This window comes from Oryzias melastigma, linkage group LG1 (assembly GCF_002922805.2).
Source record: "Oryzias melastigma strain HK-1 linkage group LG1, ASM292280v2, whole genome shotgun sequence".
NCBI classification, from domain to species: domain Eukaryota; kingdom Metazoa; phylum Chordata; class Actinopteri; order Beloniformes; family Adrianichthyidae; genus Oryzias; species Oryzias melastigma.
Genome location: NC_050512.1, coordinates 6,188,559 through 6,211,586, shown reverse-complemented (window position 1 = coordinate 6,211,586; position 23,028 = coordinate 6,188,559). Strand labels below are relative to the sequence as shown.

Sequence of the window (23,028 nt, the reverse complement as noted above, 5' to 3'; positions counted from 1 at the left end):
CGACCACACCCCACACACCAAAGTAGTAAATGCACTTTGCAAAGCAAATTGGATGTTTTTTTTTTTTTTTTTAATTCCATGGTAAAAGATGGAACTGCTTTGCATTTTTATATTGACAGGAAGACTAATTGCTTATTTTATTTAACTGATATGCCAAAAAGAAAACATTTATTAAAAAAAACTGAGTTAAAAAGAAAATATTTGGACTATACCTTCCAAAGTTTTACTATAAATTACTTTAATTCCTGAGGTTTGCAGACATTTGCTTAAGTACCGGTTCCGCTGGAGCTTTACAGGCAGGTTGAGGTATGGACTTTAACTGTCACATCTCAATTTTTATCATTCAAAAGCCGTTTCTTGGTGCATTAGATTGACCAGAATTTTTCCGTTTACAGCTGTCAGACAAATTATATTAAATTTAAATAGAAAACAGTCAGTTTTTTTCATAGTTCCTTCTTTCTGTTACAAAAAAATCCTTTCATTTAGAACAGAGGTCTGCAATCTGAGGCTCCGGAGCCACATGCGACTCCTTCATCCCTCCATTGTGGCTCTTTGGCTTTGAATAAAAATGCTAAAAAAATCAGGAAATAATATGTCTATGGTTAATGTATTTTACTTAATCAAGTTTTGTCATTTATATTTCGAATTTTAACACGTCACATAAATGAGAAAAATAATGGGAAGAGTAGTTTATTATCAAAATAAGAATAAAGCACATTTAGATGTATTTAAAAAATAGATTCTACACAAATACTATCCTGTTTCAGTGGCGGGCCGTGCATTTCCCACCTAGGCCTTCAGTAGTGCTCCATCTGAATCAATCCAACTCTCAATAACTATTTTATGGCAATAAAACTTCTAGTGCAGGTACAGCTGCCACACACACACCAAAAGCATAAAAAATAACCTGATAAAATTTCAATATTATGTAGGGATATAGTAAAATTTTACTCACCAAAAATCCAGATTATTTAAACACAAAATCCATCCTTTCTATCCTCAAGATTTCGATCACTCTGTCGTGCAGAATCCATGCGTTTCGCAGATGGAAAGTGTTCCGTGGCTGTGATAAGCTGGAAAAGGCTGCATGCGGGAAATGTTCTGGTATTCCTGAAGCCTCTTGTGGTCCAGGAGGGAGACAAACATCAGTTTTTGTGATCGATCAAGGTCTGTGTCTGGAAAATAATATTGTCGGTAGTGCGCGCGAGGATTTTGCGCTGCACCCCTTCGTGCGCGAGGAGCGCCCGCGGTGCGTTCAGGGGCCTCGTAGATTTCCTCGTATCAGCTTCACTCCCGCTCAATGGAGTCACGGAACTCCTTTACCCGTGTCAGACAAAACTGTGCCACAACTTTACCCAGACATTCATTTTCCACCAAAAATCAGACGATGAGACGCTTTCCACTGGTAACATCTTCAAACCTGACACGCCGCTCCTCGGCACCTGTGTCCGTCACATAACGCAGAACCAGAGCGAGCTGCGAGCTATCCAATCAAAGCGCGTGAAAATGATGACGTTTCCGTTCGCCTGCTAGCTGGCCTTGGTGTCGCCTACTCCAAATCTGAATGGTTGAAGCAACAGTTTGGTCGACAATTATTTTATGCTACAGGGCCCGCTGAACTGATTGTGAAGGCCTCCGGGCAGATTTCTTTGACCCTAGCAACAAATGGTGCTGCAATGTGATTGGTTAATGCTTAAATAGGAAAATACACGTCTGGAAGCAGCGCAACCAGGGAGACAGCAATGAAAGGACGAAGACAGAGCATTTGGAATTATAGAATACGTATTCACGGAAATAAATAATAATTAATATCAGTCTGTGATTCAGATATTTTTAGGCCAGCAGAGAAGGCCTCTCAGGCCCTGACGGCCCGCCACTGTCCTGTTTACATTCAATTGTAAAAAGGAGGAAATATATAAAGCACATCAAAGTCCTAAAAATGGAAAATACCATGTTTGATTTGACTTTCTTGCTTATTTGACACAGGGTTGATTTTATTTTGAAGGATCTTGTGGGCTGCTGTCAAATGTAAAAGAAGTTAAAATAGTTGCACAGTGAAAATTATAGTAATTTAATTATTATAATTATTTAAAACACATTTTATACAAATAAATGGAAGGAAAAACATAGATAAAGTGTATTTTTCTAAACAGTGACTTTGCGGCTCTTACTCGGTTTTGGTCAGTAAAAAACTGGACCAAATGGCTCTTTCAGAATCACAGGTTGTAGACCTCTTATATAGAGTAAACATAAAGTACTTTCATTTTTTAAAGAAAGTCAGCTTCAATTTGGTTTCATGTTCTTTTGTTTTGTTTTAAAATAAGTATCGAGTAATAAATATGACAAGTAAAAAAACCACATAGAACAGCAACTGTGTGTAAATTCACCTATTTCATAGAGACTTTATAAACACTTTGTTGTTCTGTTTGGGATACTACACAGGATTTTATTTGACATTATGTATTGTTGATGATATTACAGTTTTTTTATTCCAACATTTTGAAAAATGTTAGAATTAATAAAAAAAACCCTGTAAAATCATTGTCTTTCTAGAAATAAGTAAAAAAAATGTAGAAAATGAGATGTGTATCCCTTGTAAGTAAAAAGAAAAAAAATCTGCCAATGAAACTAATGGAATTTTTGTCTTAAAATAAATATGTTCTACCCTTTAAAACAAAAAATGCACTTTTAAAATAAGCAAAAAACATTCATATTTAGGGATTTTATTCTGGAAATTGAAAATACTATGTGCTAAAACAGGCGTTTATTACAAAAAAAAAAAAAAATCCTCAAAGTCTTTGTGACATGCATGTTTTTACTTGTTTCACCCAAAATATCCTTTTTAACTTATTTCTCATTTCTATACATCACTCATGTCTTCCACACATTCTAAGTGAGATATCTACAGACACCTCTCCATGTAGCGATCATGCTAAAAACATTAACTAGTAGCTTTTGTCGTTCGTTGTAAACAATGAGTTGCTGGATCAGAAGAAAATTTATTTAATCTGCTGCATTTGAAGATGATTTCTTTTTTGGAATCTGCTATAGAATCTCTAAAAGTATTCCCCTCTCTGATTTTGAAAGATTTAAAGATAAGAAATCCTTTCAGGGTGAAGTTGTTTTAGTAATCGTTTCCCTTTTAACCAGTCTTTAGTCATTATTTTGGCAGAAATTTCTCCTCTAACCATAAAAATGTGACTCATCAAGGATAGCTGCTTCCCCAAACTTGACTGCCCACACTTCCTGTTAGCATTTGCTCTCATATCTGATCAGCATAAATTTTTCCTACAGACAGTGGGTCCTTTCAGAGCTGTGAGTTTATGTCACCTGCAAAACAGCAGTAAAAACCGGAGGGGGTGAATGGGCTCAGAACAAAGATAGACACTGAACAGATGATTGGGATGCTCACGAGTGCACATTTGAATATGACTCGCTCATTTGCCTTCAGTAGTTGATAACTTGGTCTGTGATTGGGCCGAGTGCCACCACATATCCTGCAAATGCAAACTCAAGCAAATATTTTAGGAGAACTGACGGCTCCAGCTATCAGAGAGGATCAGCTGGTGGATATTCCCGGGATCTTATAGGAACAAATAACTGGTATGTATTGCTTTATTTTTTAACATTTTTACAACTCTTTTATGTTTAGCAAGTTTTAAGAATGATAATCAATAAGTTCCAGTAAATGTTTTAGACAGTAACACTTTTTCTTATTACGTTTCTATGATTACACCACAAAATTGAATTTTAAGAAAATAAAAGACTAATGTAAGAATTTTACCTTTTTTTCTGTCTAGCAAATAATAATAATCTCATTAGGAAAGTTTATCATTCCCAGAATAATCGTAGTTCAGGAAAACATGTCTTTGTGACTGCTTCTCAAAATAAGAATTCCTAGTGCAACATGTTTTCTTACCCCATTGTCAGACTTTTAGTGCTTATTTAAAGAAAAAACAGCTCAGTGGCCCTGTGGTGGAGTGTCTGCCCTGAGACTGGAAGTTCGTGAGTTTAAATCCAAGCCGAGTCACACCAAAGACTCTAAAGATGGGACCCAGTGGCTCCCTGCTTGACACTTAGCATTAAGAGGTTGGATTGGGGGCTAAAGCACCAAATGGTTCCAGAGTGCGGCTGTGTCTGCATCTCACCGCTCCCCTAGGGATAGGTCAAATGCAGAGAACAAATTTCACATACCCAGGTGTGTGACAACGGATAGGACTTTAAATTAAATGTATATTTAAAATTTTTCTATTTTAAGATTTTTTGACTTATTTCTCAGGGGCCTGTTTTTGAAGAGGTTTATTCATTCTTTTTTACAGATAACCTTAAAGTTCCTGGTGAAGATTTGTGGATCTAAAAACATGGAGGTCACGTTTAAAGCCGTCACTCACAATCCTGGGATTATAATCTGGAGAGTTGAGGTGAGTGTTTTTTATTGAAAAAATAAAAACAACATAAATATGGAGAATTATTGTTGTCAAATCTTAAGGTAAAATTTGTTTTGTCCTGCTGTTCAACAGAAAATGGAGTTGGTTCTGATTCCTGAAAAGACCTATGGAAACTTTTTTGAGGGCGACTGCTATGTGCTGCTATTTGTATGTTGAATTTTGCTATTTACAGACTTTGTACTCTTAAAAATCTTGTTTTTGGTCTCAATATTGGATCATTCGGTAGTTTCCTCCTCATTTGCATGTCTTTCCAGACTCAGAAGGTGAAGAACGCCTTGAGTTACGATATCCACTACTGGATTGGCTCTGAGTCCTCTCAGGATGAACAAGGAGCGGCTGCGGTTTATTCTGTGCAGCTCGATGATTATTTAGGCTCCAGTCCAATCCAGCACCGTGAGGTTCAGAATCACGAGTCGGACACTTTCAAAGGCTACTTCAAACATGGAATCATGTGAGTGAAAAATGAAAAAAAGGAAGAGAAAAAACTGTTGGAAAGAGGGTGAAACATCTGTTCTGTTTAGATATAAGAAAGGTGGAGTGGCAACAGGGATGAGACACGTTGAAACCAATACTTATGATGTCAAGAGACTGCTCCATGTTAAAGGAAAAAAAAGAGTCATCGCCAGGGAGGTGAGCCTCCAGAAAGTTACATAACAGAAAATGAAGGAAAGCATCTGTTAGAAACATTCACTTTTTTTGTCGTTTGTTTTTCTTTGAACTGTTTATAGGTGGAACTGAGCTGGAAGAGCTTCAACCTTGGTGATGTGTTTCTGTTGGACACCGGCAAGACCATCGTTCAGTGGAACGGACCCAAAAGTCACAAACAGGAAAGACTCAAAGTAAGATTTTCTTTAACTTACAGGAGTTGCAGGAAACAGAAATCGTTCAGTCTAGTCACATCTAGTTTGCTTATGTTGGCTCTAGTTTAGTTGCCAAATCTTACAAATTGCTTAAATTTGATCCTGTTTCTGTCCCAAAATCAGTCAATTTGAGGTTCAAATCCGGGGTTGGGTCATGCAAATTGCTTTAAAAATTGACCTTTCTGCCTGGCTCTCTTCACACGAACTAGGACTTTAACTTTCAAATAAGTTTGAGGTTAGTTTGAAAGTTTTAAAGATTATTTTCTATGTTATGTGCACAAATATCAGCATTTGCTCCATAAAATCTTCCATCATTGTTCTCGTGGCACAAAGTTTGAGTTTTGCAGGTGCAGTTTCAAAAAGGATCATCAGATGACTTCAAATGTTGCTATATTTATTGAGTGGTATGAGTTATATGAGTTAAAATGAATAAATCCATAATTTCTTTAAAAGTAAATCACTTTTAATTTAACTAGAAACTCAAACCTAAACATAAAAACGCATCTAAATAAAACCAAGACGACAAAACAAAATCACAGTTTGTCTTTTACCTTCATCTCTGGAGCTTTGGTCAAAATGAATCAGGGTTTAATGGATCCTTTAGTTGGTTTTCAATTTGTCACATATATATTTCTTATTTGTTTCTTTGCTTGGCTGTGGTTTGTGTGCTAGTTTGTCAAAAAAATGCGACGACAACAACAACAACAAAAAAAAACTTAAAAAAACGGTCAAGTACAAGTGGACTGAAATTGAATTTGCTAGAATACAAAACCAAAGGAGATCTTGGATAAAAAAAGAATCAAATTATTAGTTTTTATTAAAAATGCAAAAATGTTGGGGAAATTGGGAGGAAATTACCAATTTGAGCATTTTTTTAATAATTTATAACAAGGGGTTCTAACATTTGACTGAAGGGCTGGACCAAGAACCCCTCACCAAGGCGTAGCAAGTTTTGCTAATCCACTTTACAAGAGACAAAGAAAAAAAAAACACGCTAAATCTGGATGAAAATTAACTTTAATTTTGATTTATAATGATAATATATTTTAAAACTGAAAATTTTGGAGCATTTATTTCTAAATGTGACTCATATTTTAGTGGCACTTGCATTAATGAGTTCAAGTTCCACAAGGAAAAATTAAAACTTGGAGAAATGTGGCGTTTGAATACTTGGAAAAATGACCGTCCAACTCCGAAAATACACATGAATGTCAGAAAAACGACAAATCTAAACCATGTAACCATTTAATGACATAAAATTTTTTTTAGGAATTTACAAATGGTTAATGGTGAGTACTTACTCTGTAAATGGCACACTGGTGCCAACCTATAACCACCAGAGGCAATGTGGGCATCATGTAACCTGCAAACTTCTAGTCAAAATTAAAGAAAATATTGGTTAGTTAAAATCTCCATTGAATCCTTTAGAAGAAAAATGACTCCAAGCTAGTGGTCAGAGGGGTTTTATTTTGAGCATTTTTTTGTTGCACAGACATGGAAATAATATAATCATGTCACTTTTAGAACCAAAAAATCCATGTTTGTCTGTATGCTTATCTCAGGGTCTTCTGCTGGCCAAAGACATCCGAGACAGAGAGCGCGGAGGCCGGGCGGAGGTCAGGTCGGTTGAGGGCGACGCGGAGAAACAATCTCCTCAGGAGATGGAGATCCTGAACAGCTTCCTTGGGGAGAGAAACATCAAACTAACCGATGGGCCTCCGGATGAAACTTTTGATCAGGAACAGATGGGCAAACTCTCTCTTTATTGGTGAGCTGCACCATAACAGAGATGCTCAGAACCATAACCTGACGATGACTTCACTTTGTGTGTGTTTGCAGTGTGTCGGACGATGATGGTCAAATGAAGGTAACAGAAGTGGCCACACGCCCACTGGTCCAGGACCTGCTTGATCATGAGGTGAGTTTAGACAACAGTGATGTATGTGGACAGCAGAGTGGACAAGAGTGAAAAAATGTGACATCATCGTAGAGCTGCTTCCTTCTGGACCAAGGAGGAGCAAAGATCTTCGTATGGAAAGGAAAGAAGGCAAACAAAGCAGAACGGCAAGCTGCGATGGCCAGAGCTTTGGTGAGCGATGAAAGAGTGGAGGCTCGTTTCAAACAGAGTTCTGACTCTAACGCAGAGTTTGTTTGGCTCCTACAGGACTTCATAAAGACCAAAAACTACCCATTCACCACAAACGTGGAGACAGTAAACGATGGGGCAGAGTCAGCTGTTTTCAAGCAGCTCTTCCAGAGGTGGACCGTGAAAGACCAGACTCAAGGCCTGGGGAAAGTAAACACCAGGGGGAAAGTTGGTATGTGTCATTTCATAATGTTGAGTGAAGATTTTGACAACTTTTGATCATTTGTTGTCTGCCTCTCTGACTGTTTTTGCTGCAGCTCATGTCAAACAAGAAAAATTTGATGCGTCCCTCATGCACGCCATGCCAGAGGTTGCTGCGCAGGAGAGGATGGTGGACGATGGTTCTGGTCAAGTAGAGGTATCGATCAGCACCCCCTGATTCATTTCAACACATGAACATGAAAAAATCTACATTGTATAGTAGCCTACTATAGTATACAGGTTTGTCATTGACACTATAACAGAGGAAAGCAGTTCATCTCCAGGACATAATTTGTTTTCAACAAATCATTTGAATATCTCCAGTTATTGAAGGCCTCTACAATATCATCCACATCCATATTTACGCTCTCCTCATCTTACTTCAACCAGTCCCCAACTATGCATTAGTGCACATCCGTGCGCGCTTACGTCAGTAACTTTATTTTTTCTTTTTTAAATTAGCATCTATTTTGTTTTATTCAACCAAAAGAAAATGACCAACCATTTGCTTTAATTCATTTGTTTATTAGTCACCTGTAGTTTCACAGCACCAGCATGTGACAGATAAAAGTAATTAAATTGCAGTAATTACAGTAATTTACAGTAAATTACAGATAAAATAAAAAGCTGAGTCAAGAATTTTGCTCCAAAGTTTTGTTAATGAGGTTTTGGTGATTATTTTTAGTTCTTTGGACATTATTTTAATCATGTTTATTTTGTGTGAATGGAAGCAAAATGAAAGGTTAAATCTTAAAAAAAAATAATAATAAACTTCTGTACACATGTAGCCCAAGATCTTTTGGAGTTGTTTCATTAAGACGGAGTTTTATTGTTTGGATCTCACAAAATCACTTTCACTATCCCCTAAGATCATATAGATGGTTTAGATTTGTTAATTCCTCACCTGCTGGAGTGCAGCAGCAGACTCACTGACGTTCTTGAACTTTGGACAAACTCAGGTGTGGAGAATCGAGGATCTGGAGCCGGTACCTGTGGACCGACAGCGGTACGGATACTTCTATGGAGGAGACTGTTATCTTGTCCTTTACACTTACTTGGTCAACAACAAGAAGTGCTACCTGCTCTACATGTGGCAGGTGAGCAGGACGTTCATGTTTAGGAGGTGTGTCGCTGTGCCACAATGTAGTCAATCAACTGGGTCTGTTGATCCCGTAGGGGCGCCACGCCACTCAGGATGAGCTGGCCGCTTGTGCATTTCAAGCTGTGGCTTTAGATCAGAAGTACAACGATGAACCGGTTCAAGTGAGAGTCACAATGGGCAAGGAACCAAGACACTTTATGGCCATTTTCAAAGGGAAAATGGTCATCTTTGAGGTAAGGGTTGTAAATAATTGATTTAATCTGAATTAAAATTCTGCTCATTAATGTCCTCTGATATGAACTGTTTTCTAGGGGGGCACTTCTAGAAAGGGGTCTTCTGAACCTGAGCCTCCAGTACGATTGTTCCAGGTTCATGGATCGGACCTGTCCAACACAAAAACCATTGAAGTTCCAGCCCTGGCCTCATCTCTCAACTCCAGTGACGTCTTTTTACTCAGGAGCCAAACAGAGATTTATCTGTGGTGTGGGAAGGTAACAATGATGCAGCTGCTCATGTCTCAAATCATTTATTCAGTGTTTCCTGGATCTTGTCAATACACACCCCTACATCAAATACTCACAAATCATTTCAAAATAAAAGCCCTAAAATTAAGAATTTGGGGATCTTAATATGAATGTCCTGCAATGACATTACCATTTAATCCTAAGAGATCAAAACACATGTATTTCTCTCACTTAGGTCTATTAAAAACAGTGTTATTCTACACAATAAACGCGTCTAAAATTAGGCGTTGACTTACAGATTCACCAAATGAACTTCTTTCTTCCAGTTCTTCCAGAACTTCCTGCCATGTTCACTAGAGACTGAATGTCATGTTTTAGATGAGTTTGTCTGGTTTTGTTTGTGGTTCACCTTTTTTTTCTCGTGCATGCTGACGGTGGCTCCTCCTCCTTCTCCTGATGGCTGTGGAGGAGTGCACCGCCGTCTGCACATAGTCGATTTGGCTTGCTCCCTATTTAAGTTGAGGTCCTCCTTTGCTCAGTGTTGGTTTGTTTTCCTGTCGGTTTCCCAGCACTGCTTGCTACTTTGTTTTTCCTCCTTTCCTCTGGTGAGGATTGTTGTTATTAAATCATTAGTCTTTTAGCTTGTTTCTGAGCCTCCTTCTCTGCATCTGGGTCCTCACCGACCAGCCCGTGACACTGAATCCAATTTTTCCAGCAAACTGTTAGACTATATGTGTGAGAGTGACATTATTTTTTTGTTACAAGGGCTCGAGTGGAGATGAGAGGGCCATGGCAAAAGAGGTGAGCTCTGTGATTTGCCTCGACACCCAAAGAAGCTCAGAAGAGATCGTGGCTGAAGGTCAGGAGCCCATGGAGTTCTGGGAACTGCTTGGAGGGAAAGCTCCCTATGCGAGTGGCAAAAGGTGAAGGATGTCACAAATCCTGAAATCTGGAAAAAAAAAAAGCAGCCATTGTGTGTCCGTTGTGTTGTGATGTGCCAGTTTGTTGTTTGCAGGCTGCAGCAGGTGGTTTTAGATCATGAGCCGCGCCTGTTTGAATGCTCCAATAAGACAGGCCGTTTCATTGTGACTGAGGTGACTCACTTTAACCAGGATGACCTCAATGAAGATGATGTCATGCTACTAGACACCTGGGACCAGGTAAGTTTAGGGGAAAAAATGCAAAAAAGGAGAAAATGTCAGATAAATATTGTTTTTTCTCATTGTATTTTCTAGCTGTTTCTCTGGATTGGCAAAGAGGCCAATGAGACAGAGCGAAAAGAAGCCGTGGCCACTAGCCAAGAGTACCTGCGCACCCACCCGGGTGACAGAGATCTGGACACCCCCATTGTAATGATCAAGCAGGGCTTCGAACCTCCCACCTTCACCGGCTGGTTCACTGCATGGGATCCCTTCAAATGGAGCGTAAGTTTTATAAGATACTGAAGTATAGTAATCTTTTTCTGATAACTAAATTATTATGTTTTTCTTTCAGAGTGGAAAAAGCTATGATGACCTGAAGAGAGAGCTGGGAGACGTGGCGTTACCTGTTGACATCAAACCTGTACAGTCACTTTCTAACATCGTTTAACAGAAATGTGCTTTAAAACTGATAGTGAACTATTAGAAATCGTAATTTAACAGTTTATATTTGAGGGGAATTCACATTAAATATGCTTTTTTTTATTGTGTCAAGGCAAAAATTTGGGTTTTCTTTAAATTTTTCTCTGATAAGGTCAATAATCTGGACAAAGGTTCAACATTCTTTACCAGAACAGCCTTCTGTTACTTACTAAACCTTTTTGCTACTTAAAACAAAAATGTGTGTTTTCTAATCCAGAATTTAGAAAATAATATATGAACTTCATGTACTTGTGTTGCAGCAGGAGCAGAAAACTGTTGAGAGGGAATATCAGTCTTTTCCTCCTGACATGTTGGTCAACAAGCAAGCGAGCGAGCTGCCTGAAGGTGTGGATCCTGCGCTGAAAGAGGTGTGTTTTCATGTGTGGATGCTTGTGCAAGTGAAGGAAGCAGGCCTGGAAACTGAGAAAGTCATTAAAAATGAAAGATGTCATTACCCTCATCACATTTCATATCCCAACTGTGTTTAATTCTGGCAAAGAAGGTTTTATTTTGAAATTGCCTCAGGTTGTACTCAGAAAAATCACAACTTTCCTGCATATTTTTTTTCATAAATGGTAAACCTAAGCTTACACTTGTGCATAAAAAACATAAATGAATACCACTTAACTTTATGACCTGTTTTTTTTTTCTTTCTTAGAAATACCTCTCTGATGGTGACTTCATTGATGTGTTTGGGGTCAGCAAAGATGACTTTGTGAGCCTGCCACAGTGGAAACAACTCAAACTAAAGAAGGAAAAAGGGTTGTTTTGATGTGCCATTAGTCACAGTTTTAACAGTTTAAATCCTGGGATGTTTTTTTCTTTTTTTTGCTTCACAAATCATTGCGAATAACTGCTTCTCTCTGAAATAAACATTTAAAGTTAGCAAAAATCAATTTAGTTACTGGATGGTAATCGAAAATCCAGACGAAATATAGAGGTTCAATTTTATTATGCTATATATTAAATATTTCTGGTTCTATTTAGTATAATGGAGGTATAAGCAGAACTGTTTTGCCATCTGCTGGACAAACTAAGCTAAAGCATGTCATGACAAAAGTATTTTGAAACACAAAGATTTGGGGGAAATGTATTTTTCCACAACTGTCAAAACATTTAATTAATTCATTTCTTAATTTTCATCATTGATTCATCAGATTTGATCTGTTTTTTTCTGAACTTTAGATGTTCAGATGCATCTTAAGGCCACAGTAGCTGCTGCCTCTCAGCTCTTATTTTGAAAGTCACACTGCATAAAGCTGCCACTGGATGTTTATTTCTGAACATGTAAAAGTGACAAACCAGCCCATGCCAGGACTATTAGCTCCTTTTATGTTGATATGAATCATCCACTTTTACAGCATCTCAAAGAAAGTAGAAAAAAAACACACAACTGTCAAAAACAGATGCAATAAAAACATTTTTTGCATGTCAAAACAATCTGATTACACAATCAATTCTTTAAAAACTCTGACTGAAACATTTAAACATAAACAGATGAAATCCCTTTGACCCGTTGAAGGAAAAAACAGGACGTTAGAGCAAAAAAAATCCAAACATCTTGTTAGCAAACACAGAAGTTATTCATGAAACTGGAATAAAGAGGTTGTGGACAAACATTGTTATGTAGTTTTTAACAGCGTGATATTAGAATAAACTGAGCTGGTTCCATATGAGTCCACTGAATGCATTTATGAAAAACAAGCAATTTATCTAAAAATGTTGTTTCTTAAGAGTTTTACCAGTGAAAAAGGTTGTAACTGTTTTCTTCAAAAATCATCTATTTATGCAGTAAGTGACTTAAAGGTTTCACTTAACCAATAAATATGTTGCGTGCAAAAGTATTGATATGGTATGCATGATGCAGATTAACTTATTTGCAGTCTCTTAAACATTAAACGTACTCATGCAAATGATCAAATATAAGAGGAATTGTTTCAAAACATTTTTTTTAAAGGTGATCAGATATAAAGTGTTTACAGCAGTTAGACATTGAAAAACACTAAGATTTCAATAAGTTTGACTAAAAAATGTGCAAACAGACAGAATTACTCTGCAGCAAATCAGCTAACTCGAGCGTTTGGTTCTGAAGAGGAATGTAGTGGCCAAATGAGAAACATTTAAGCCACCGTTTACACGATAAAAAAAAGTGCAAATGCGTTATAGCTTCAGAGCAAAAACGCAAAAAGGACTGTATAAAAATAAGATATTTGCTATAGGGGATTGTGTTTTCTCATGCCTTGCAAAGATCAGTGTAAAATAGAACAAATCTGCTTCAAGTAAACTAGAGTTTAAACAAGATTTGTGTTTTGGATCCAAAAGAAAAAAAAGTAAGGACATAACTCATTGTATTTTGGACATACATAAATCCTGATGTGCACACAGAAAGGTGTTAGACAACCCAAAACACCTGATAATAGAAAAACATCTCCCTATTTATCCACACACAAAATTAAGGCAGGCTTAGAGGGAATACTTGGCAGCTGACATTAGAGTAGGCAGTTCATTTTAAACAAAACGTAAAAACTTTCATTTTTATGCTAAGACTGGGATCTTTTACAGACTGTAAAAATAGTTCAATTAATCTGTTGATGATTTGGTTACAAAACCTAATGGCGTTGAAAATAAAAAACATCTTTTTTTCACTCAAGATGTGGGTATTGGAGCCTCCAAAAAAGCAAATGTTTGGCAATATTCTTTTAAAGGTAATTAAATCTACGACGATAGTTTAATAAAATGATATTAAACTGGCTATAAGACAGATCAAATGTCACCAAACTGCCATGACTCGTTTTGGGTGAGCAGAAGATAGAATTAAGACAAAATGCAGCTGTCTGGGCTTCTGGGATTTTCAGTTTCATCCAGATCTTCGTTCGTTGCTTTTGTCTTTGTGTCCTCTAAATCGTTGAACAGCTCGCTGCCGGCAGCTAACGCCCTCTCGTGCTCCGGAGTGTCAGCAGACGCGTCCTCGTAGGCACTGATGCTGTCAGAGTCGTTCCTGTCGGGGGAAGGATCTCGCCCGTCCTGCGTGTGGACGTCGTAGGGCCGCTGAAGGACGCCGTCCACCGAGTGCAGGCTGCCCAGAGCCAGAGAGGGAGTGTGGGTGAAGGGTTGGCTGGCCAACCTCTGCAGCGTCACCCGGGCCGCTCCAGCACTTCCTGGAACTTCTTCTTCCTCTTCTCCCAGTTTTTCTGAGTTTTCCAGAACTCCACTTCTGATTTTGACGTTGCAGGCTTCGCACAGCAAATGATCCGTGTTGTTATTTGTTTGGCGTTCCTGTTCAGAGGGTTCGATCCCGTTCAGTGGAGCAGTTTGGCTCTTTCTTTCCTGGAAACAGACAGAATAATATCATCATAAGGAATGTTTGCAACAAACATTGTTTGAGTTTCCATTATACATATAGGAAAAACTTTATTGAAACTATTAAAATGTCAACAAAAAAGCAATTTTACAATTACAGTTTCCATTAAATCATTATGTGAATAAACACAATTCAGGCACTGAACAGAGATGTAACGGTGCAGTCACTGTTAGTCATGTGACTCATTTAATTCCAAAAAGAGTTTTTCAAAATAGTAGTTCTGCTAAATATGTCCATTTCGATATGCCTAAGAAACCAAAACATGTTTTCAATTAATGAGTTATTTTGACATTGCTCTGTTTCCATTACGTAAATATATTATCATAAATCTAATTTGCGCAATTCCATTGTGAACGGAAACACAGCTAATGTTGGTCGTTTGTAGGTAAAGAGTGTGGCAATAGAATACGTATCACAATACAAATGTTACGATGTGATATATCCTAATTTACTCCTAGACTGTCAGGTTACGTTCACACCGTCATCGGGAATGCTCGTTTAAGCGGCCGCTTTCAAACTCTCGCATTCACACGTACGCAAGCTTCTACGAGTGTTTTGGGGCAGCAGCTCGACCAATCAGAGACTTGGATTTGGTGACAAATGGGTGGCGTTCCTTTTAATTAACAGATGTGACAACCATTTAATATTGATCCTGGAGGAGAAATGAATAAATGACAAAAAGTTTTTTTATATATCAGAAATAAATCTGTAAAAGAAAAAGGCTGGAGCAAAAATTTGCACCGCTTTGACACTTCCCACTAAGCCTCTTCCAGCTGTAGGTGTCAGACCTGCATTAGGAAACAGTAGAAAGAGACAGCCGCCCCTCTCCGTGGTAGTCCAGTGTGAACACCGTGGGCTAAATGCACGTTTAAGAACGCGGTAAAAGCAGGTTCTTTAACGTGGGTCACATACCAGTTGTGAACGAGCTTCACAGAGAATATATATCACCATTTTTTTAAAACAATGTGATTTTTAAAAAGCCTTTTCTGAATACCTAAACACTCTTCTCATGAATATAACTGTTTAAAAAATGTTTCATTTAATTAACCGCAGCGACTGTTTCTCACATGGAAATTGCTTAAACCAAAGTAAATTACAAGAGTTTTCTTTTGATAAATTATTAAATATTCTATCAACGTTAACAGTTTTATGGTGGCCATGAAGTGCAAATTATAACAACAAATGACTTTACGCTAATACATAATAAAGAGCACAACACAAATTAAAACAGCAAAATAAATAATAAAAAAACAACTTAACATTTTTCTGGTTTATCTAAAAAAAAGAAAAAAATAATTCGGAAAATAAAAGTAGTTTCAAGAAATTAAAATGAAACGTTAAAGAATGAAAGAAACCGGAAAAGGTAGGTAGAGTTTGGCATGAAGGGATACTAGATATGATCCGTACTAATCATGAAACTTGTATTAGTATGGAGACGCTGAAGACGCATTTGAAAAAATCAAAAGTCAAACGTCATCATCCAATCAGTGACGCTCCACAGCATCTACCGTTTCTGGTTTCTTATTGTATTTCATTTAGTTTTCTGGAAACTACTTTTATTTTTCAAAATATTTCACTTTTTTTGAATAGTGTTTTTGCTTCTGGTATCATGTTTTGATTTCTAAAATGAAATGCTTTTTTTAAAAAATTGCTCTGCTTTTTCAAATGTCGTGATCTGTCAAGTGTTTTGAGTATTTTGTGAGTGTAATTTGCACTTCATGACCAGCATACAGTTAGAGGTTTAAATGAAGTGTAAGAGGCTGAACTACAGTCAGATCTGAAATGCTTCTCTACGTCTCTGGCTTCTCCCTGTTCCTCCAACAGTAGAGGCGTTTGAAGATGAAGTGTTGTCTGAAAGTGTTTTCTTTTCGGTTCATTTACATGAAGATTTGTTATTTCGATTGATTTGATCAACCTGATACTTCAATTAAGTGAAATATTTAGCAAAAAATATTCCACTTTTAAAAAAAATGAGTTCACATGTTTAAACTTTACAACAAGACTTTCCCCAACAAAATAATTTTCAAAAGAAGTTCAGAGAACTAAAAATGATAGATCAGAGTATCGAACCTGAACTAAAAAGCGTTTTGAACGATTCATTGATTCAAATAAGAATACCATAAAACCAAAACCCTTTAAAATGAACAAATAAACCAGCATTTATTCAATTTTTGAGTTATATTTGGATCATTTTCGTCACATGTTTTAACACAAAGCAGATTTATCATCACAGATTATCAGAGCTTTTTAGTGGAGCTCTAACTTAAAAAAAATGGATTCTACTAAAGCTACACAGTTTACACCTGTTCTTTGTTGGTCTCTGCTAACGTTTATTTGACAGTTTTCCTCACAAATAATCACAGTTCATAATAGCTGTATAAGAATTTACTTACTGGACCGAAATAGTTGAAAAAATTCAAACTATCTTAAGCAAACCTGTAGTTTGTATCTACATGTCAGAGAAACATTTTCACTTTAGGTTTGTTTGCCTGAGGCTAAACGTCTGCTTTTCACTCAGCTCTGAAGTGCACTTAAAGTCTACAACACATAAATCAGAAGTTTTTAATGGACAGAGAGAGCATCTTAAAAAAACAGCTTTCATCTGAACAGAAAAATACAAAAGTATAATGTAACACACAACTTCTCCTTTTGGTTCCCTTTTTTACCTCATTTAATCTCTCCACCTCCTGCTTCAGAGAACAAAGCAGCCTCTCCAGTTTCCTGTTGGCCTCTCTTTCTTGTTCCAGCTTCTACATGTGTAAACAGACACCAGCATTATGAAGGGAACTACAGTTTCTTTGTTTGCAGTTAGAAACAATGAACTCCACAATCATTAGGACTCAACAGCAACGGCGGGTTCAGCAACGCCTCGACTCACCAAGCTGGCCTGTCCGGCTTCTCTCTGGGCTTCGGCCAGCAGCTCTTCCACGCCCTCCAGCGTGTCCTGCAGGACATCCACCTGAAACAACAGGGCCTCTCGCTCCACCTCCAGCCCACGCAGCTCCTGTACTGCCTCGTCATAGCTGGCCTGCAGTTCCAGCTACACCCCAAAGACAGTTTGGGTTTAGTGCAGGCAGACGACTCCTGTGGGAGTGCTAACGCCTTCTTTTCATATGCAAAGCGGTGACTATTTACAGGTGGACTTGTAACCTTGAACTTTAGAATTTTGTTTTTAATTTCTGACAAAAAAAATCAATGCACTACTGCTTTTTTCTGATTCTATTTTCTGGATATAATTCTGCACCTGATGCTGATCCATTATAGCAATTGAATTTACACATGGCAGGATCAATAAAATTGATTTTATTTTATATTTATATAAAAAAAGAAACGTAAGAACAGCAGAAGATAGTTACCATTTCAGGCAGTCCCATGAGGAGATCCTGGTCCAACTGCTTGAATAAAAAAAAAAACTCACGTTAATTGACAATAAAAACATACAAAAAAACTTTATTTAAATAACAATCACAATAAAAGTAAAACCAATAAGGTTTTGTTCTTGCATTCTCTCACATTACACATTTGAATAAATGCAATATTAAAGCATGATGTTTTGAAGTTTAAATTAATCTTATTCATGATAACAAATACAAACACATAAAACTATAGATGTAAAGGTGTGAAACTTTTTTTTTAAACACATAGAAACAGAAAAAAATATTTGTGTTTTGTGTCAGCAAAAATTGTGTTTATACAATCAGGTCCTGATAAATATATAGATAACCTTTAAGAGCTGCAGTAACGTTTGAATCAAAAATTATATATTTTTGTGATTTTTCAGCGATTATATTCCAAAAAAGCGTAAAGTTTTAAGGTTTTAAAAACTATATTTGATAAATTGGTGATGCCCATCCTTTTAAGTTCTGTATTAGTAGTTATATGTTGTGCAGATTTATTCTGTTACTATCTCCCTTTGGCATGAGTGTTGTTTTTGTTTTTTCAGACACATTTATAACCTGGACCAACTTGAATGTCTGGAGTTGTGCGCAGACTCGTTAGTACCTGGACGTCGGTCCTCCTCCTCAGGGTGCCTCCCCGGCTGTCGCTTCGAGTCAGCCGCCTGGTTGGAGTCTCGCTCTGCGGGTGAAGCCAGAGGAAGCTAGCTTAGCTCAGGATCAGTCACAACAACACAAGATGCAAAGTCAGCTAATGACGGGGAAGTGGAGGAGATGAAGTCAACAATTCTCTTTAGCGAGCTTTTGTTGAGTAATAAACCATTTATTAGACACTACCAATAGTTTATAGACAGTATAATATACCATTTGAATTTTAGCTAAAACGTTACACATTATTAACGCCATTCTTCGTGATTTTTTTGTCATCTCACCTCTTTTATAATGCTTCGGAGTGACTCATCTTCACTCATTCCCCGGGACAGCATCCGTTTCTTCGGAGAACCATTGTTTTCTAACGTAACAGAACACATGATTTTGGTTTTATATTAGGTTCTAGTTATATAACTAAACGCCTACAAGTCGTGCTGCTGAAGTGTTGTGAGGGTTTGACTCCTACGCAGCAGGAGCAGAAGATACGAACGACGCCCAGGCCCAGATCTACGGAGAGCGGTGTGGGCCAAACCGTCCTGATCCCGCCCCAATGACGGAATCAAAGATCGTTTATTCTCTTTTGGGGAGAGTTTGTTTTAGTTTTGTTTTTGCAGAAAGCATTTTTTCTTTGCTGCTGCATGTTCTCATAAAAATGAAAGAAAAAAAGGGATTATTGACAAAAGTTATTGATTATTAAAGTATGTCTGAGGGTTCTGAAGATACAGATTCCTGCAAACTCCATGGTGGAGTGCAGAGTTTAAACTTGCTAATTTTGATTTTAAATGCTTGTTGATATGTTACAAAATAAAAAAGTGAAAAACAGAGAAAAAACTGCAAAAATAAGCAATCAATTGTAATAATAATAATAATAATAATCATAATAATAAACTTTAGTGACTGATCAATGCAAAATCCTAGAAGCTTCAGCCAAAAAAGACAAGAAAATATTTCAAAGCAATAACTAAAAGTGTGTCCAGAAGAACACAAGTAAATATCCAGGAACCTATCTATTAATTATTCAAAACATCCACTTCTATAGATCCAAATTTGACTGAAGCCAGGGAGTAAAGGTTTAACTGATTTGCCTCCTTATCTTCCTGTTAAATTGCTGCAGTGTTCTTGCATTAGTTTTATATTGAGTCTGGGTGTTCTCTTTATCTTGCCCAAGTTAAAAATATGAAAGGAATAATGTTGTGTATTGATCACAATTTATAGAGAAGAATCAATGATTTATATTCCTACGATTCAACCAGATCAATTTGTCTGAGGCAATTTGTTAATTCAAGCGAATTGACCTGTGCTATTATAAAATTGTTTCAAAATGAAATAAATTGATTAAATGAATTGATCTTAGAGACACCGTAGGCTTATTTTGCATAAAAAACAATAATCACAGCAGACAACACGTGTAATGCATCAAAACATGATCAAACCATCATTATGTTCCAAACACTTTGAATTTTCAGACCAAACAGTGTGGTAGAATGTTCTAAAAATGTTTGCATTATTTTGATGTGGAAAAACAAGAGTGGGCGGAACTTTATGAAACTAAAATGTGAACGGATTTGTCATTAGTTCTTGTTTGTTTGTTTGTTTGTACACATATTTAATTTACGCTTGATTACTCTTGCAAGAAACAAAATGAATCTGAAGGTGGAATTTTTGGCTAAAGATATCCTGAATAGATTTTAGGTCAGTGAATCAGATCGCTCAAAACGAACCAATATCAGCTATGAATCATATTAGCAACCTCAAAATATGATATGAATAGAATCACTTTTAAATTGAATCATTACACTCCCTAACACTTTAAACTGAAACAGCTGAGGAAAATCATATTTATTTGCAAGCGATGAATTTTGTTCTTATTCCTTTTTGCCCTTATTGCACAAAAACATAATTACCAATAGAATAGAATAGAATAGAAAGCTTTTACTGTCATTATACTGTACCTCGTATAATGAGATTTGGGTACTGTTCTCTTCAATCTTGATGGTCAATGTAGATAAATAAACAGACAAAAGAACATTCTACGTTACAAAGAAATGTGCAAATATGTACGTATTAAAAATCAGACAAATGTGCAAGAAATAAATTTAAATTTGCAGATCACACAAATGTGTAAGAATCACAGAGGAATGCTCAAGTATCAGGTGACCTGTGGTTTGAAACTGGCCTTCAGTACAGTCACAGTATTTGGAAATAAACTATCCCTGAGTCTATTTGTCCTTGCTGGACAACACACAGGATGTTAGCAAATGTTCATGAAGGCAGACATAAACAGGCACGATTGCATTTAATTTTTCACATCATGACTCTAAAAGAAGAAACTTATATTCATTTTTTCATAAAGTCTGTTAGTTGGTGTCAGGGTCATCCAAAAACAAGGAAACATCCTGTGCTGGATTATTTTCCTTGTTCTCCAAATTTGGGGACAAACTGTAATTTTTCAAATATGTAAATAATGAAGAAAGTATTTTGTAAAAAGAATAAATAGTGCACAGTACAATCATTGAATGCTTTGTCTGAGATGCCCGTCAATCATCTGTTCAGGAGTTAGATCAGGAGAGAAAAGCTTCCACTTTCAGGTGTCTGTTTACAGAAGATATATAACTCATATACCCAGTAGAACGTCAGGAATTCAAAGGTCTGCATTCTGGGCCACCATTAATGATGTGGAACTGCTGACATAAGGATTTTAATAGTCCTGGTGGAATCAGGAGTCTTTAAAAGCTCTCCCCCATCAGGAACTAGTGGAGAAGAGAGGCTGTTGAAAATGATTTTCAGCTGGCAAACCATCAAATACCTGAAAATAAGGTGAAAATGTTCTTCAAAGGATCTGCTTTTGGAGAATTTTAAGGATAAAGGATTAGGTAATCTTTGCTTTGAATGAATGAATGAATCAGTCAATCTTCATTTCTGAATCATGAAGTACTTCAGATCATTATGGTAGACGGATTTTGTCTTGAAGAAAGCAGAGTTTACCTCACCCTTTACCAAAAATAAGTATACTTCAAGTGCTATGTTTTAAAGTACACTAAAGTATAGAAAAGTATATTTCCCCACGTGTATCAAGTACACTCAAAAAGCATACTGGCAGTTTACCAACAAGTGTACTTCTTGGGACTAAATTGGCCCACTTTAAAATTATAAAAAGTATACTTCAAGTAACCTTCTGGTATACTCTTAGTTTACAGACAATAAACTTTAAGTTTACTTTAAGTTTATGAAAGTACACTGATGTATATCTAATGTAATTTTTAACGTTTGCTTTAGGTTTTCTTTTGATAAACATCTACTGATTGGTGTATAAATATACATTTAAATATTCTAGAAATATCCCAAGAATACGTCTACCTCACTGTGTGAGAAAATATTAAAGGGCAGCAACAAATATAGGCTAAATATATTTAGACTTGTAGTAAAATTCTAGGGATAATTCCCTTAATATAAACCTATAAACTTGTAAACATGAACTTATATTATTAAATGTATCTCTAATAAGTACCTATAAAGCAAACTAAAAGTATGCCATCTTAATTTTAGTTAAAACAAATATGAGTCAATGTATTTTGGTAAGGCCATCTGTTAACTTATGTGGCATATTCAAGCTATGGAGGGGCTCAATGATGGTCTGTTAGGCTAAGCCTGAAGTCTCCTCCATATTGAACCAAGCTGAGACAACTGAACCAAACTGAACCCATCTAATGACATCAGGGAACCTGTGAGTTTAGTTGATGATTAGTTAGAAACTCAGTTTTAAACATGTGTGCCCTGCAAAAATTAGGCAGATTTCTTCATAGTATTCCATCCATTTTCTAGAGGCACTGGTGCGTCAGCCTGTCCTGGCTACTGTTGAGCAAAGGCCTGGACAGGTTGCCTGTCTGTTGCAGAATCACTCCCACACACACATTCAGGGACACTTAGAGCAACCAATTAACCTATAAAGCATGATTGTGGGCTGCGGGAGGAAGCGTGTCAGTAGAAAACCCACACAGCATGCACAGTGAACAACATGCAAACTCCACTCAGAAAGGTTCTAGTCAGGACTTGAACAAGGGTATTTTAGCTGTGAGGCAAGAGTGCTAACCACGGTACCACCACAACATTTTAAAATCTTGTTTTTAGCCAAAGTCACAAGGTTAGCAAAAAACTAAAATCAATCGAACAGTGGGCCCTGTTTCAAGTTTGAATGGAACTATATAAATTAATAAACTTTTCCAAAATATTCTAATGATTTTGAAAAGGTATGTATTTGACTAACTACCAACATTTGTGTAGTTATGTAAACATTTGTTTTTAAGTTATCTAGAATATTCAGCATTAAAAATGATGAAGTGAGTAATGTTGGGATGAAGGTGCAATTCTCGTTTCTTCCAGCAGGTGTCAACATTCAGTCGATGTTTCAGAAAAGCGTCAGCACAAAGAGATGCAATCATATGGATAAAATAATAATAATAAATAGAGGAAAATACTTTTAATATCAGGTGTTACTTTAACTTTGAGGAAATTATTTTAAAATTAAATTGGATCTTCACGTGTTCATTAGATAACGTGAAAAACTTAAATTCCTGAATTATAGATGATTCAGATGTATTAAAACAATAATTTGTGTTCATTTTTTTATTCCATCCAAGCTGTCACGTGAAATGCAAACTGATATTTGGTGTTTCGACCCTTCAGGACACAATCTCTGTCTCAAGCTTTTATGTCTTTTCAAACCTTTATTATTGCTTGTTTTATTCATATGGACAAAATACTTGTATGTTTCAGCTTGG

At 36.7% G+C, this 23,028-nt stretch overlaps 2 protein-coding genes across 4 annotated transcripts; one reads left to right on the top strand and one right to left on the bottom strand.

Annotated features, from left to right (window-relative positions):
• The first annotated feature begins 3,168 nt into the window (after window positions 1-3,168).
• Window positions 3,169-12,441, top strand: avil (advillin). 2 transcript variants are annotated; one of them, XM_024270603.2, is made up of 20 exons: window positions 3,169-3,603; window positions 4,320-4,421; window positions 4,521-4,595; window positions 4,703-4,899; window positions 4,970-5,078; window positions 5,177-5,287; window positions 6,871-7,076; window positions 7,148-7,226; window positions 7,299-7,397; window positions 7,473-7,626; window positions 7,712-7,812; window positions 8,615-8,752; window positions 8,832-8,990; window positions 9,069-9,248; window positions 9,987-10,144; window positions 10,237-10,381; window positions 10,457-10,645; window positions 10,716-10,784; window positions 11,104-11,211; window positions 11,502-12,441. In XM_024270603.2, the coding sequence occupies exons 2-20, from the start codon at window positions 4,362-4,364 to the stop codon at window positions 11,613-11,615; spliced, it is 2,451 nt and encodes an 816-aa protein (XP_024126371.1). In that variant the 5' UTR covers window positions 3,169-3,603; window positions 4,320-4,361; the 3' UTR covers window positions 11,616-12,441. The 2 variants fall into 2 exon arrangements, with proteins under 2 accessions (XP_024126371.1, XP_024126372.1); XM_024270604.2 differs by lacking the exon at window positions 3,169-3,603 and having other exon boundaries at window positions 4,362-4,421; window positions 11,107-11,211.
• On the bottom strand, window positions 12,100-18,811 carry si:ch1073-456m8.1. 2 transcript variants are annotated; one of them, XM_024270606.2, is made up of 6 exons: window positions 18,532-18,811; window positions 18,207-18,281; window positions 17,561-17,596; window positions 17,083-17,244; window positions 16,871-16,954; window positions 12,100-14,170 (listed from the first exon to the last, which is right to left on the bottom strand). In XM_024270606.2, the coding sequence occupies exons 1-6, from the start codon at window positions 18,628-18,630 to the stop codon at window positions 13,658-13,660; spliced, it is 969 nt and encodes a 322-aa protein (XP_024126374.1). In that variant the 5' UTR covers window positions 18,631-18,811; the 3' UTR covers window positions 12,100-13,657. The 2 variants fall into 2 exon arrangements, with proteins under 2 accessions (XP_024126374.1, XP_024126373.1); XM_024270605.2 differs by having other exon boundaries at window positions 17,561-17,599; window positions 18,532-18,809.
• Between the last annotated feature and the right edge of the window lie 4,217 nt (window positions 18,812-23,028).

Bases quoted from the DNA above. Each gene is read 5' to 3' on its own strand.
- avil (XM_024270603.2), top strand. From the start codon at position 4,362: ATGGAGGTCACGTTTAAAGCCGTCACTCACAATCCTGGGATTATAATC. The intron at 7,077-7,147 runs GTGAGCTGCACC...GTGTGTTTGCAG, and splicing joins GGCAAACTCTCTCTTTATTG to TGTGTCGGACGATGATGGTC. The intron at 7,627-7,711 runs GTATGTGTCATT...TTTTTGCTGCAG, and splicing joins AAACACCAGGGGGAAAGTTG to CTCATGTCAAACAAGAAAAA.
- si:ch1073-456m8.1 (XM_024270605.2), bottom strand. From the start codon at position 18,630: ATGTGTTCTGTTACGTTAGAAAACAATGGTTCTCCGAAGAAACGGATG. The intron at 17,600-18,206 runs GTACTAACGAGT...TTTTTATTCAAG, and splicing joins GGAGGAGGACCGACGTCCAG to CAGTTGGACCAGGATCTCCT. The intron at 14,171-16,870 runs GTAAAAAAGGGA...GTCTGTTTCCAG, and splicing joins AGGTGGAGAGATTAAATGAG to GAAAGAAAGAGCCAAACTGC.